Source organism: Marmota flaviventris, chromosome 11, assembly GCF_047511675.1.
Source record: "Marmota flaviventris isolate mMarFla1 chromosome 11, mMarFla1.hap1, whole genome shotgun sequence".
Lineage (NCBI taxonomy): Eukaryota > Metazoa > Chordata > Mammalia > Rodentia > Sciuridae > Marmota > Marmota flaviventris.
In genome coordinates, this window is record NC_092508.1 from 982,256 (window position 1) to 996,541 (window position 14,286).

The 14,286-nt window shown below is 64.0% G+C and overlaps 1 protein-coding gene across 18 annotated transcripts in view; it reads left to right on the top strand.

Moving 5' to 3' along the window:
- Kif1a (kinesin family member 1A) overlaps nt 1-14,286 on the top strand; it is a 64,432-nt gene that overhangs the window by 8,711 nt on the left and 41,435 nt on the right. For 8 of the 18 annotated variants that reach the window (XM_034637194.2, XM_034637196.2, XM_034637195.2 and 5 more), the window contains exons 9-21: nt 418-435; nt 2,475-2,550; nt 3,813-3,891; nt 4,523-4,665; nt 6,394-6,527; nt 7,591-7,670; nt 8,042-8,117; nt 9,949-10,028; nt 10,383-10,489; nt 11,347-11,430; nt 13,391-13,571; nt 13,643-13,715; nt 13,823-13,916. In XM_034637194.2, coding sequence (XP_034493085.2) covers nt 418-435; nt 2,475-2,550; nt 3,813-3,891; nt 4,523-4,665; nt 6,394-6,527; nt 7,591-7,670; nt 8,042-8,117; nt 9,949-10,028; nt 10,383-10,489; nt 11,347-11,430; nt 13,391-13,571; nt 13,643-13,715; nt 13,823-13,916 — 1,225 coding nt within the window. Of the gene's footprint in view, nt 1-417; nt 436-2,474; nt 2,551-3,812; nt 3,892-4,522; nt 4,666-5,113; nt 5,141-6,321; nt 6,528-7,590; nt 7,671-8,041; nt 8,118-9,948; nt 10,029-10,382; nt 10,490-11,346; nt 11,431-13,390; nt 13,572-13,642; nt 13,716-13,822; nt 13,917-14,286 lie in introns of all 18 variants that reach the window. The other 10 variants (XM_034637193.2, XM_034637197.2, XM_034637198.2 and 7 more) reach the window with 3 other exon arrangements.

The following is a 14,286-nucleotide window of genomic DNA, read 5'->3' on the forward strand; positions in this document are numbered from 1 at the left end:
TCAGCTCCCACTGCTGTTGGCCCCGTCCAGGCCACTCTCCAAGGAGGAGCCACAGCCTGGGAGGCAAGGGGCCAGGCTCTATGGGCCCTGCAGAGCCAGCAGCACCCACCCTCACCCAGACACCCGGGCTGTGGACAGAGAAGGACCACTGTCTAGAGAACCTAGCCAACTGAAATGGCTGGGGGTGGGGAAGAGTGCTGGGTGACAGCTGCCTGGTGACACCCGTAGTTTACCTGTTGTCACTCCAGCTCAGGGTGGCCAGTCTTGGTGGGTGGAGGGTGATGGCCACCGGGCATGTGCTCAGGCCTCTTGCTGCTCTCCTGCCCTCTGTGCCTACCAGTCCTCCCCTCTCCACATACTCTGGGGCCGCAGCCTCAGCCCAGGTCCTCAGACTCTTTCTGTCCTCTCTCTTTTCAGGACTCTGGGCCCAACAAGGTAAGCGGCTTCCTTCAACCCCAAGGGCAGGAGGCTGGAGGCAGAGCACTGGCCCAGCCCCTGTGCACACCTCAGCTGGGCAGCCCCCCCCACCTCTTCCCTCAGCGGGGAAACGCACCAGTCCCCCCAGCACAGAGGCGCGCAGCCCTGCCTTCTGGCCCCACAGTGCAGTGGGGAGATCGGTGGTAAACAGCAGCGAACAAAGAGAAAACGCAACTATCAATCAGGATGGATCCCTAGGGAGGAAGGGCCGCGAGAGTGGCCGACAGGAGAGGCAGTCTTCAGTCGGCTGGGATAGGGAGGCTTCCTAAGGGAAGTGGCCTGGAACAGAGACCTGAGCCATGGGAGGACCTGCCAGGCAGGTTGTAAGCACCCGTGCCCTGTAGTCGGAGGGGACAGAGTGAGATGCACAGGTGGGCAGAGGTTGCTGGTGGGAGGACACGGGAGAGGCATGTGTGCAAGGTGTGAGGAATTAAGGAAGGAAGTCCATGAGGAACTCTGCAGGAAGTGCGCAAGGGTGTGTGTGCAATGGGGTGAGGCGTGTGAGCGCTGTGGGCAGCTGTGAAACTACGCGTGATGGACCAAGGAACTGTGCAAAGAGTGTGTGAGGATCTGTGAGGAGCCATGAGGACCTGTGTGTGAAACTGTAAGAAACTCTGAGGATCTGTGCGAGGATCTGTGAGGACCTGTTAGAGGATCTGTGAGAGGATCTGTGTGAGGATCTGTGTGAAGATTTGTGTGAGGACCTGTGAGGATGTGTGAGGATCTGTGTGGGGATCTGTGAGAGGATCTGTGAGAGGATCTCTGAGGACCTGTGATGATCTGTTTGAGGATCTCTGTGAGGATCTGTGTGAGGATCTTTGTGGGGATCTGTGAGAGGATCTGTGTGAGGATATGTGAAAGGATCTGTGAAGGTCTGTGTGAGGATCTATTTGAAGATCTGTGCGAGGATCTGTGTGAGGGTCTATGTGAGGATCTGTGAGAGCATCTGTGTGAGGATCTGTTTGAGGACCTGTGTGAGGATCTATGTGAGGATCTGTGTGAGGATCTATGTGAGGATCTGTTTGAGGACCTGTGTGAGGATCTATGTGAGGATCTGTGTGAGGATCTGTTTGAGGGCCTGTGCATGGAATTGTGAGGAACCTGCTCTCGGTCTCAAACCTGCTTAAGGTTTATGTCCTTTGAGCTGGTGGGGTTCCTCCTGGGTCATCCTGGAGCATGGCGGGGGTATGTGCCCAGAGAAATGGCACAGCCCTCGGATGGCACCCAAGTGCACCTCCATGGTGTGGGCACCAGGGGACGGGGCCTGTCTGCTGGCCACAGCAGTGCTCATCTAACTCTTCCCAGCCAGTGCATGGAAAGCAGGTAGATGTGGGGAGTAGCTCAACACCCCCGTTAGTGAAGTCAAGCCGGCTGGCAGTGCCCCTGAGCTACAATTCCCAGCAGCCATGCCCGGGGCAGGCATGAACCCGGGTGATGGTCTTTGCCTTAGAGTAGTGGAGAGACTTGGGGTGCTCCTGCTGAGGGGAGGGGAGGGCAGTCTAGCACAGGAGGCTATGAGCTGGCTTCTGGAGGACAGGAGGGACTTGGGTGGGAAGAGGGTGTCCTGTGGCGGGGACAGGGAGGCCAAGGTGCGGCGGAGGGCACGAGGCTCAGATAGTCTTGGCCACCTGGGGCTTTTCCCTTGGTCAGAGTTGCTGGTGGGCTTCAGGGAGGGGGATGGGCTCAGATCCGTCCTAACGTGGGACGCCGTGGCCAGTGATGCCCATACTTCTGGGCTCGGGCCCAGCCAAGTGGCCCAGACGCAGCAGGGACGCACCAGGAAGGCCCTGAGGATTGCCAACTCACCCTTATTCTAGCCCAGGGTGGAGGTGCCAGCAGGGGGCACCCAGGGCTGGAGAGGCCTGGGGACAGGCAGCTAGCTGACCCTATCCTGCCCTCACCCCGCCTGTGGCTCTGGGGCCCACAAGGCAGGCTCTGTGCTCCCTCCTCCCTCTGCTGCCCTCCTGGGCCTGGGCTGACCATGAATATCCCCACAGAACAAGAAGAAGAAGAAGACAGACTTTATCCCCTACCGGGACTCCGTGCTGACCTGGCTGCTCCGCGAGAACCTGGGTGAGGACTGACAGTCGGCCTGTCCCCAGGGCCCTGTGTCCTACCAGGGGCCATGCCATCGTCCCACCTGGGAGGTCCAGCCACCAGGCCTCCTGCCCTGTCTGGGCCGAGGCTGAGGTGGCCCAGAGGGGTGGCTGCCCACAGTGCACTGTGCAGGCCTAGGTGAGGCGGCTGCCCGCAGTGCGCACCCAGGGCAAGTCCAGGAAGCCAGGAGGCTACAGAGCACTGGCCCCCAGCTCCTGCCGGTGACTCTTGGTCCCCACCTGTAACAGGGACGTGGGACACGGAGGATCTGGAGAACCCCGCTTGCTTGCTGGGATTTGGGGGCTGCTGTAGATTTGCCCTTGCCCCCATCTGCGTCCCGAGCAGTGAGAGTCACAGGGAGATGAAGATTGGGTGTGCCTGACATTGACCCTGTCCCTCCCAGAAATGACTCTAGGGTCCCCCAGCTGTGTGTAGCTGCAGAAGTGGTGCTCAGGAGGTAAACTGAGTCTCAGGCCGACCTGGTGAACAGCGGGGGCTCCTGGCCTCCCCAGTTGTGTGCGGGACATGCAGACCCTGGTGGCCTGGCTCTGCACCCCACGACCAGCTGGGCTAGAGCCAGCACCCCTGTCAGGCAGCTCTGCCCCGTGGAGAAGAGGGCAGGTGGGCCCCACCGGGGGGCAGAGGTGTCCTAGGAACGGCACCTGGGACACAGGGCCGTGCCAGCGTTAGCCCTAGTGTGGAGCAGAGGGAGATCCCCTATGTCACCCTTTTTGGGGCCTGACATGGCACTTTGCCCAGGCCCTTCTTGCTGTCACCTCCAAGTCCCTGTGGGAATTCCCTAGGGAACCACTTCCAGGACATGGCCCGCGGACACAAGTCCCTGGGGTCAAGCCGGCAAGACCGTCCATCCCGACCGGCACACTGACAGGCAGCCCTCCTGAGGGCTGGGGGGGATCAGCGGGTGATTTTGTTAGGACTGCTGAGGTGGCTGCCCCTGACAGGACATTCATTGCACGAGGAGCCAGGGCACCTGCAGGGTGTGGAAGCACCCAGCCCCACGCCTCCACCTCAGCCTAAAGACTAGAGGCCCTACGCCTCCACTGTGGTGAAGAGGAGGCTGCTGGTCACAGAGTGGCCCTGGCAGGAGAAATGGGGGATCCTTGGGAAGGACAGTCCTTGCCACTGTCTGCCCATAGGGTAGCCTGACTCGTGGGGGGAGGTGAGCAGACCCCACTGGGCTGAGAGCCCTCCGTGGTCACCCCGGGCTGTTTCTGCAGGTGGCAACTCGAGGACCGCCATGGTGGCCGCCCTGAGCCCTGCGGACATCAACTATGACGAGACACTCAGCACGCTGAGGTGCGCCCAGCTGGGGGGCCCTGCTACCCCCACCTGGGTGGGGCCTTCATGCTGGTGGTCCTCCTGGACCCTCTGAGGCTGGAGGTGACTGATCTGAGGCTCCTGGGCCTTCATGGGCCCTGTTCTGCTCTCACCACCCTTCAGGGTGCCACGTGGGGCTGCAGGCCAGGCAGGGCCCCGGGGGCTGGAAGGGCTGTGCTGGCAGCTGGGGGCTGCCGGTTAGCAGAGGAGGCAGGGGTGGCCTCCTGGGTGGGGACACTGGGCCTCAGGAGGCTGCCGAGCTTGGCTTTGCCGTTTCTGGCCTCTTGAGTGTGCTCAGTGGGAGGCGGACCTGCACCCTGTGGGAGCCCCTGCACTTCCTGCACCTGGGTGCTGAGTACGTGAGCTAGACACGTGGCCAGGCAGCCACCTTCCCGCACCTGAGCCCCCGGGGCCTCCTGGGGACAACACACCATCTGTCCCTCCTCCTTGGCCTCAGTTTCCTCAAGTGGATGAGGAGGCCTGGGTGACCCCCCCCCCAGGGTCTCCTGTGGCCACTGGCCGCAGAGTGACCCCTGGTGGCCCGGTGAGGAGTAGAGCTCTGCTCCCGTCTCGTGAGGGGCCTGTCCCAGCCCACCCCTCTCCTGCCCAGGTACGCGGACAGGGCCAAGCAGATTCGCTGCAACGCCATCATCAATGAAGACCCCAACAACAAGCTGATCCGGGAACTGAAGGATGAGGTGACGCGGCTGCGGGACCTGCTGTACGCCCAGGGCCTGGGTGACATCACCGACAGTGAGTGTCTGCAGCAGCCTGTGCCGGGGACCTCCGACCGGGGCTCCTCAGCATCATGGCCTCTCTCCTGGGTCTCTGCCTGCTGGCTGGGGCAGGGCTGGGGCAGGGCTGGGGCCGGGGTGGGGACCTGCTGAATCCCTGGCCTGCTCAGCGTTCCCAGACTGCCTCTGGGTGGGAGGCCCTTGGCGGAGGCTCTGGGCAAGGGCCGAGGTTCCTGGCCTGGATGGAGGTGCATGGTTTGGGTTTGGAGCTGGCCCAAGCAGGCCAGAGATGGTTTCCTGAAAGCCCGGCAGGCCCCGGTGCTGCCCACCTGTGTGCCCACTCTGAAGACCTCCGCTGCCTGCGTGCTGCCGCCTGCCCACCCTCGAGCGGGCGAGCTGGCCCTCTGGAGACCAACCTGCTCTTGTGTTTCTCTGTCTTTCCTCCCCCACGCCTGCCCTCCCCGTAGCCAACACTGTGCCCGGAGGACCCAAATGTGTGTATTCCCAGCGCTGCTCTGCTTGTCCGCTTCCAGCCCGGCCGCGGGGGCACAGGGCAGCACGGGCTGGGAGGGCAGGTTCCCGCAGGCGGAGGAGCGCCTCCCTGCTCCGCCTCCCCCGGCGCATTCCAGGTCGCCTCACCCCCACTGGAAACCGAGGCAGCTGGGAGTGGGCTGCTGCCGAGGCCTTCTCGGGCCCCAGTGGCCAAGGCAGACCCTCTAAGCCCTGAGCTCCAGAAGCCGGGAAGGTCAGATTGCCCATGCGCCAGGGCCAGGCGGGCCCGAGGGCGCGTCCCAAGCTGTCCTGGTTCAGGCCCACCTCCCCTGCTGTTGCTCCAGCTGCCCGACCCCAGGCCCTGGGAGGGAAGTGCTGGCTCTGAGTGGCTGGCAGGTGCTAGGTGCCACCCAGTCCTGAGCAGCCTGTCTCCTCTGGTCCTGACCTGGCTCCCTGGGGTGTGTTTTCTCCCTGACCCCGGGGCAGAAGGCCCAGTCTCTGGTGCTCTCCCACAGTGCTGCCCTGTGCTGGCCGCTGCTCTTCTGTGTGTGCTTCTGCTGGGGGGCCTGGGCACCCCCCTCTAGGGTGTCACAGCCCAACCCTGGGCTTTGGGGCAGTTGAGCCCTGGGGTGGTGGAGGAGCAGGGGGCTCCCTCAGGAGGGCTTTCTGCTCACCCCTCTTCCAGGTGTGTCCAGCAGGACTGGACAGTTGGTGCCCCCTGGCCCTGTAGCTGGGGTGCGTGGTGGCCCAGGAGGGGTTGGGGTGAGGTGGGGTGGCCCACCGACAGAGGGTGAGGATGAGCACAGGGTCCTGGGTGCAGGGCAGACGGGCCTAGTGGGCTCAGGAGCTCCGGCCCCGGCTGCACAGGCTGCGAGGTGCCCTCGCAGGCCCTGGATACAGGTGCGTGGAGCACAGAGGGCCCAGGAACAGGGAGGTGGTGGGGAGCTCGGCAGAGTACAGAGGGGCGTGGGCGCTGCTGCCCGGGAGAGCTCCGTGGGCCACACACGGGCCTGCCTGTGCCACCGCAGCCGTGCAGGAGAGGGCTCCGGGAGGCCTGTGTGTGCTTGTCCTGGGGGACTGCCTGGCCGTGCCGTGGTGTCTGCCCTCTGGCTCTGTCCCAACTGCGTCTCTCTTTTCTCTCCCTCCCGTCTGTCTGTCCCCTGGCCTTCCCCTCCTGTCCTAGATGTGTCGGACCTTGAGAACAATAACCGTGGCAGGGCCGAGCTGAGTCAGGCCCCTGACAATCTCTCCACAGTGACCAACGCCCTGGTGGGCATGAGCCCCTCATCCTCGCTCTCGGCTCTGTCCAGCCGTGCCGCCTCGGTGTCCAGCCTCCATGAGCGCATCTTGTTTGCCCCTGGCAGCGAGGAGGCCATTGAAAGGCTGAAGGTGAGGGACAGGCTGGAATGAGGGCACCAGAGGGTGGGCGACGGACCCCGGCTGCAGGGCCCAGGGTGAGTGTGGAGAGGCGACAGGTCTGCACCCTGGGTGTGGGCCCAGCCCTGCCCTCCCCCCGGCACAGTGCCTCCTGGCAGACAAGCTCTGCAGCATCAGATTCTTGGCGCCCACCCAGGACAACTGTGGCCTGTTCCCTGCCCACCGGTGGTGTGTCCGGGCATCCTTAGGCTGCACAAGATTTGGCCAGTGTGCAGATGAGCTCTGGACAGAAAGTACCGTGAAGGACCTAGGGGTGATATCAGGTGGCCTGTGGCCTGGCTGCCAGCGTGGAGGGAAGCCCTGGGCGTGGGGCACTGGGCAGAACTCGCTGCATCTGATGGCATGAGCTGGCGCCTGGTGGGGAGCTGGGTCGCGCAGTGCCGGCCCCTGGCCCTGCCGCAGCCCTGCGTGGTGGTCTCGGCAGGTGGTGGCAGTCCCGCCTGCGTCCCGGGAGCCACACTCACAGGAGGGAAGGCCACGTGGCGTGCAGGCTTTGAGCCCCTTCTGGGCTGCCCCGTGCCTCCGGGTGCCTCGCGTGCACCCCAGCCACGGGCACTGTGCCTTCAGCACTTCATGCTCGGGCTCCTCGGTCACCGGGCCTGTGGTGCCGAGCTGTGCAGGGGGTGGGCCAGACTGGGGCTGCGGGGACCAGGCACGTGGCCCAGGCGGGGCTGATGTGAGAGGCCGAGTGTGTACCAGGAGCTTGGAGCCCCCGGGGTGGGCCTGGCCTTCTTGGGGCTTGGAGGGCCCTGAGGTGTGTGTGGGAAGGACACCCAAGGTGCTGGTGCTGGCACTGTGTTCTGGACGGGACTCTGCGCAGAGCTGCCACAGAGCCCTCTGGGACATCAGGCTGGCTTCCTCCTGTTTCACGTCACCTCCCCATTCTCCCGGCTGTACCCAGAGGAAAGCCTCGTGCCCCTTGGTCCCCACCTGGACCTTCAGATCCGGTCCTGGGCCCTCCCTGCCCTCTTGGCTGCTGCCTGCAGGACCTTACCCTGCTCCCTCTGCCCCGCAGGAGACAGAGAAGATCATCGCGGAGCTCAACGAGACCTGGGAGGAGAAGCTGCGGCGGACGGAGGCGATTCGGATGGAGAGGTGAGTGATGGGGACACTGAGGCCAGGGCCGAGAGTTTGTGACCCAGGCAGGACACACACAAGCCCCAGCCACCAGCACTGGGTGCCTGGGCCTGGGGGTGGCTGCACCCCAGCCCAAGACAAACCTGGTACCTACCTTTGACCCAGTGACCCCAGCTCTGGTGGTGCTGGCCACTGGCCATAGAGGCCTGGCAGACAGGACCCCTGAGGGAGCACGGTACAAAAGGTCTCACCGGTGGACGCCTAATTCACTGACCAGACAGGATATGGCCTGGGGGCCACTGGGTGGCTCTGGGTCAGTGGGTCAGGCAGGCTGAGGCCAGTCCTGGAAGTCCCCTGCCGCTCCTGCTGACCCCAGCTCTGTCCCCCAGGGAAGCACTGCTGGCCGAGATGGGTGTGGCCATGAGGGAGGACGGTGGCACCTTGGGTGTGTTCTCTCCCAAAAAGGTAGGAGCTGGGCCCAGGTCTGGGGGGCTGCCCTGGGCAGGGTGACAGTGCCCTTGGTGGAGGCCAGAGGGGCTCCTGGGAGGAGGGGAGCAGGCGGGGGTCTGGCCAGGCATCAGGGTGGCTGTTAAATCACAGCCAGACTCTCCTTCCCGTGGGAGGCTTGTCCCCTGTCACCATGTCAGGGAGTCCTCGTGGCTTTGGGACAGGAGATAGGTGTTTAGTTGCCTGAGATATGGACTAGGTCCCCTGGGGGCAGGGCAAGGGAAACCAGGCCCGGGCTGGCCACCTGAGACACGTGGGCCCAGCCTTAGCCTGGAGCCCATGCCTCTCACAGGAGCCCCTAGCCCTCGTCCCCCTGGGCCCCAGACTGGAAAGGCAGCCTGTGGGCAGCAGGGTGGTCAGGGGTCCAGGAGGACAGTCCACCTCCAGGCTGAGGAAGGGCTGCCCTGGGGGAGGTGGGACTCGCAGCCTGCCCATCTGAGCAACAAGGTACTGGGCGCTTTCAGGGTGGCCTCCCTGGGCACTGGCCTTCTTGGACTGGACCCTTTGGGGATGATCATGCACTGTGAGCTCATGGAGTGTGATCAGGCCTGGGGAAGAGGCCAGTGCAGGGCATCCTGCGGGCCCTGGCCAGGCCACCAGGCCACCTACCGCAGGCTCTATGGCCAACGGGCGGGCGCATTTCCCAGATGGTGTTGAGCTTGTGCATCTCACACACCCCCAGCCAGAGTCTGGGCTGTCCCCAGGCAGCAGGCGGGACCCCCCTGTGCTCCACATGTGTCTCTGCCAGGCCCAGCAAGGCTTGATGCTGCCCGCATGTGCCAGGTGCCTGGTGGAGGTCCCAGCCATGGGGGCTGGGCAGGGTCAGGACCTGGCCAGGGCAGCAGCCTGTGCTCAGGTCCAGGGGCAGGAGTGCCTGGGAGGAACTGCAGACAGGGCCCAGGGTGCCCCGATGGGGCTGGACTCCACACACCTCCTGAGCAGGCTCTGCTCTTGTCTGGAGCAAATTGCCCTGAGGCTGTTGGGAGCCTGGAGGTTGGGCCCTCCCTTGGGAGACTAGGCACCTGGAGTCCTCGGCTTTGTTGATGTCCCTGGGTGTGTGCACTGCTCAGGAGTGGGACCGCCAGGGACCCCGCACGAGAAGCTAGGCGTCCCTGGGAATCTGGTGTCCCTTGGCCCTTCCTAGGACCCGCATCCACTCAGGGAAGGGGACAGCCTGATGTTGGTCCCGTGACTGGTGGCCAGGTCTCTCCTGCCTGCCCTAGGATTGACAGCTTGGGGTCCCTTGTGGGACACAGGGAGCAGGGCCAGCCCGGGCCTCTGCCATGTTGCTGGGCCTCGCCTAGAACACAGCTGGGTGATGCCCTTCCTGAGTTCAGGGAGGGCGGGGGCCCAGGGAGACCCTGGGAGGAGTGGGGGAGGCAGGGAGGCCAGTCCAGGGCCACAGTGGGTAGGGCCTGCAGGGGCTGATGGGGTGGGCAGGGGGCAGAAGGCCGTGGAGACAGGCCTGGTAGGGGGGTGCATCACCTTGGGCCTGGGCTGGATTTGGTGGACCTGGGGTAGGGGAGCTGGCCTCCAAACCCCCGTGGCTCCGGGGGACGTCCTTCACAACCTCTGTGCTTCCTGGTCCTGAGGGCCAGTCCTGGCTTTCTGACCTGCTGAGTGGCAGATGGGGAAGGGTCCCGGCATCTGCAAGGGCTCTGCCGTTGAGACCTTCCTGCCCTCCTGTCTCGTCTGCCCGGCTGGGGTTGCCGTGGTCTGGGCCTGGGGAGGCTTGGGTGGGGTGGCCAGTGGCCCTGGGAGAGGTGGCCATCCCATCTCCTACCCCCAGACTCCTCACCTTGTGAACCTGAACGAGGACCCGCTGATGTCCGAGTGCCTCCTGTACTACATCAAGGACGGCATCACCAGGTGGGCACTGGTAGGGTGGGCTGGGCGTGGGGGACTCCCTGTTCCTACCAGCCTGTGCTACCCCACAGAGGGCCATCAAGTTGGTCACCTGCTCTAGCAATACTGCTGCCCATGCTTGCTTCTGAAGTGACCCTGTGTCTCCTCTGGGCTGTCGATCCCAAGGCTGGGCTGCACTGGGGTCCTCTCACCCCTCACTGCCCAGCACCCTCACAATGCCCTTGTGGGGCATTTCCCCAAAGATCCCAGCTGGGCCTCCCCAAGGCTGCCTGTGGGCACAGGTGGGCCAGTGGGTGTCCTCATGGGTGTGCTGGACCTGTGTATGCTGCTAATGGTCCTCTTGCCCCCACCCCCCAGAGTGGGCAGGGAGGATGCCGAGAGGCGGCAGGACATTGTCCTGAGCGGACACTTCATCAAGGAGGAGCACTGTGTCTTCCGGAGCGACTCCAGGGGAGGCAGTGAAGGTGTGTGTTCCCCACCCCTCTTGCCCCGTGCTGCTGACCAGGCCCCAGAGGGGTCTCTTAGAGGAGCCTAAGCCATGCATTGGGCAGAGGACAGCCTTGGGGACAACTCCCTTGGGTACTTAGGGAGGGCCTGGTGCCTCCCATGGCCAGGGCTGCTCCAGGGAGCCCAGTGTCTTGGAAGACGAGGGGTGGGACGTGGGAGGTTGGCAATGTGTCTGGGAGCGTGGGGGTGTTCCGGCAGCAGGACAGTGAGCCATGAGGAGAGCCCAGGTCCAGGCTGGAGAGCTGTTTGGGGACCATGCTTCCTGCTGGCTGTGGAGCGGCCATCTGCCCATTTCCTTGCCTGTCTAGCGGCTGCCTTCCAGAAGGTGGCGTTGCCCATCTCTGGGATGGGCCTGCTACATTGATGTCCGTGGCTGTCAGGGCAGCTCCCAATGGGAGTCTGACCAGCCTGTGACCTGCAGATCTGTGAGTGGAGCTCACTGTCCACTTGGCCAGCTCAGGAGGATGGTGCTTAGTGTCCTTGAGCAACGCTGACGACAGTCAGCTCTCCCTGACTCTGTCCCCAAAGCGTCTGTCCTCTCCAGTTCGGGTGGGGTGAAGCCAGAGGACTCTGGGATGCACTGGGGAGAGTCGGCCATTGTATTACCCATTACCCACCTGGAGACCTGGGCAGGGCCCTGGCTGTGGAGCCCTGCATGGCCTCGCCAGCCCCGTCTTGGACACACACAGCTCCCTCTTAGAGGTCACTTTCCTCCTCTACTGAATGAGCAGAGAACCCACCTCCTGCCCAGGGCAGGAAAGCTGAGCTGCTGAAGTGACAGTCCCTCTAAGTTGACTTTGTCTCTGTCTTGTAGCCGTGGTGACCCTGGAGCCCTGTGAGGGGGCAGACACGTACGTCAATGGCAAGAAAGTCACTGAGCCCAGCATCCTGCGGTCAGGTATGGCCAAGGGCAAGAGGGACCTCGGAGTGGACAGGGCATCAGGGGAAGCCCCTATCCCAATGCCCAAGTCACCCCTTCTCCGTGTGAAGCCCCCTGTGGGCACAGCCCATGGCCCGTGGGTGGCGGCTCTGCAGGCTGTGGGCTCCTGACTAGCTTGCGAGCCTCCCCACGCCCCACCGGGCACTGGGCCTCAGCAGAGAGCCCGGTCTGCACACGGGGACCCCACAGTGGGCTGGGGCTGCTTGGGAAGCCGAGGTGGGACCCGCTCCAGAAGAGGCTCCTCCCCGGGCTCAGGATGGACACTTGGTGGGCTGGGCTGGGAGAGAGGGCTGGAGGGCAGCGTGGTCAGTTGGTGTGGGATTGGCCTGTTGTCCAGATGTGAGCATCCTGGTGCCCCTGGTGTAAACCCAGGTGCACGTGGCAGAAATCCCCTTCTTTAGGGGAGTTGGACAGGAAGTGCCATCTGGCTTTTGCCTGGGGTCAGTCTGGAGAAAGCAGGAGCAGGGTGCATAGGCAGCCATGGCCAGAGCTTGGCTGAGGGACACCCCCGTACACATTTAAGAAGATTAGTTCAAAGACATGGCCTAGGTGAGTGGCAGGCTGTAGGCCAGGGAGGGTCCAAGCCCCCAGGCAGGCAGCAGGCCCGAATCTCCTGGGCAGGAGAGGACTCACCATCAGCAGGTAGATCTTCCTTCCTCTGTTCACTCCTAGGGCCTTCCACTGATTGATGGAGGCCCCCGCACCGTAGAGGAACTCTCTTTCACATATGGTCAGCTGGTTGCTGATGTTGACCACATGTCCAGGACCACCTCCACAGCAACACCTAGACAGTGCTTGCTGGGGTCACTGGCTGCTGTCACCTGGCCCAGCTGACATGTTAAACTGACCATCAATCAACCTTGGCCAGGAATGAGCTCTGGCTGGGAATGAGGAGGTCCCTCCGTCCACCCCAGGGGTAGGGAGGTGGGAGGTGACCCAACCTGCCTTCACCCTCAGGGCCTCCTTGTCTAGGAGTCTTCAGCACTCCAAAATCCTGCGTTTGGGTCCCTAAGGGCACTTTGGAGGGTCACCAGAATACCCGGAGGCCGTGGAGGCTCATCACCTGGGGTGGGCAGTCTAGACAGACAGCTGCTACTGTTCTCGGTCATTTCAGGGTTTGTTCTGTTGCCCATGAGCCTTGGGCAGGTTCTGGGCCCGCCCAGGGGAGACCTTGGCTTGGGGTTCCCACCCGGTGTGTGAGCCTGAGCACAGGGAGGCCGGAGGCAGTGACTGGATGAGGGTGGCCGGGCTAGGGGCTGAGCAGGGACTGAGGGGACCTTACTGCAAACATTGAGGCTCAGGTGAGGGCAGAACAGGGGAAGTGAGGGCTTCAAAGGGGCCATACAGGCAGGACTGTCCAAAATCAGCAGGCACTGCCCCAGGGGCCCTGTAGATGCGTGGGTCCTGAGAGGGGTCCAGGACTGGGGTTGGGTGGGCAGGCCTGGACCAAGGTCAGCCTCCGGCGCTCCGCCTCTGACACTCTGGCTGCCCTAAGGACCAGCATCTGTGGCCTTCCCACCCTGGGCCTGGCAGCCCTGCCCTAGCCCTTCCTGTGCAGAGGGAGTGATGGGGAGAAGGCTCTGTGGACCCACGGCCCTGGCAGTAGCCACAACTTGCACATCAGGGAACGCCCTGGCCGAGCGCACAGGGGAGGGGGGACCAGAGTGGTGATTGCCACACTCTACAGGGACACTGGAGGCCGCAGCAGACCACCAGCTGCTGAGCAGGGAGCGACCCAGGGGCTGGATTTGGGAGAGAAGGAAGAGGCTGAGGAGGAGAGGGGCTTGGAGTGGGTCTCCTGGTCGTGGGGGCCTCCCTGGAGTGCTGGGAGGGCCAGACAGAGGCAGGAGCTGCACCCCCTTCCTTCCTCTCCCTCTCTCTCATGGCCACTGAGGCCGGCCTTGCCTCTGTCCCCCAGGAAACCGCATCATCATGGGTAAGAGCCACGTGTTCCGGTTCAACCACCCGGAGCAGGCCCGCCAGGAACGGGAGCGCACGCCCTGCGCGGAGACGCCGGCGGAGCCTGTGGACTGGGCCTTTGCCCAGCGTGAGCTGCTGGAGAAGCAGGGCATTGACATGAAGCAGGAGATGGAGCAGAGGTGAGGCCTGGGGCAGGCCGCTGCCCGCCGCGCCTGTGGGCCTGCTGCGCTTACCTGCTGCCCCCTTGCAGGCTCCAGGAGCTGGAGGACCAGTACCGCCGGGAGCGGGAGGAGGCCACCTACCTGCTGGAGCAGCAGAGGCTGGTGAGGACACTGGGGGCCTCTCTCCCTGCCCTCTGTCTGCCCAGCCTCCTCTGTGCAAGGGCCCCCTCGTCTCCCCGGTGAGCCCAAGCCTTGGCCTCTCTCTGCAGGACTACGAGAGCAAGCTGGAGGCCTTGCAGAAGCAGATGGACTCGAGGTACTACCCAGAGGTGAACGAGGAGGAGGAGGAGCCCGAGGACGAAGGTGAGGGCCTGAGTGGGGAGGCGGCCTGTTGCCCCAGGGGGAGGCCCCCTTGGCCAGGGAGCACGTGGAGACGGGGCTCTGGAGGCCGAGCAGCAGCAGGCATCACGGCCGTGCACGCACATGTGGGTGTGGACGGGTGGCCAGGGCTGAGGTGGCAAGCGCTTGGCATGTGCCTCACCATGTGACCTGTGGAGACCAAGGGCCACTGTGTCCCTCTCCAAGGACGCCCTTTCCCTGGGGGGCCTGGAGCCCTGCTCCGGGGGCACCTGGCCTGCTCTCCTGCCTCCTCTCCTGGGGCCCCGTCCCCCACTGCTGGCCTGCGTGGCCTGTTGGCTACCACTGGCAGACGACCCCAGCCCCCACCTCAGCC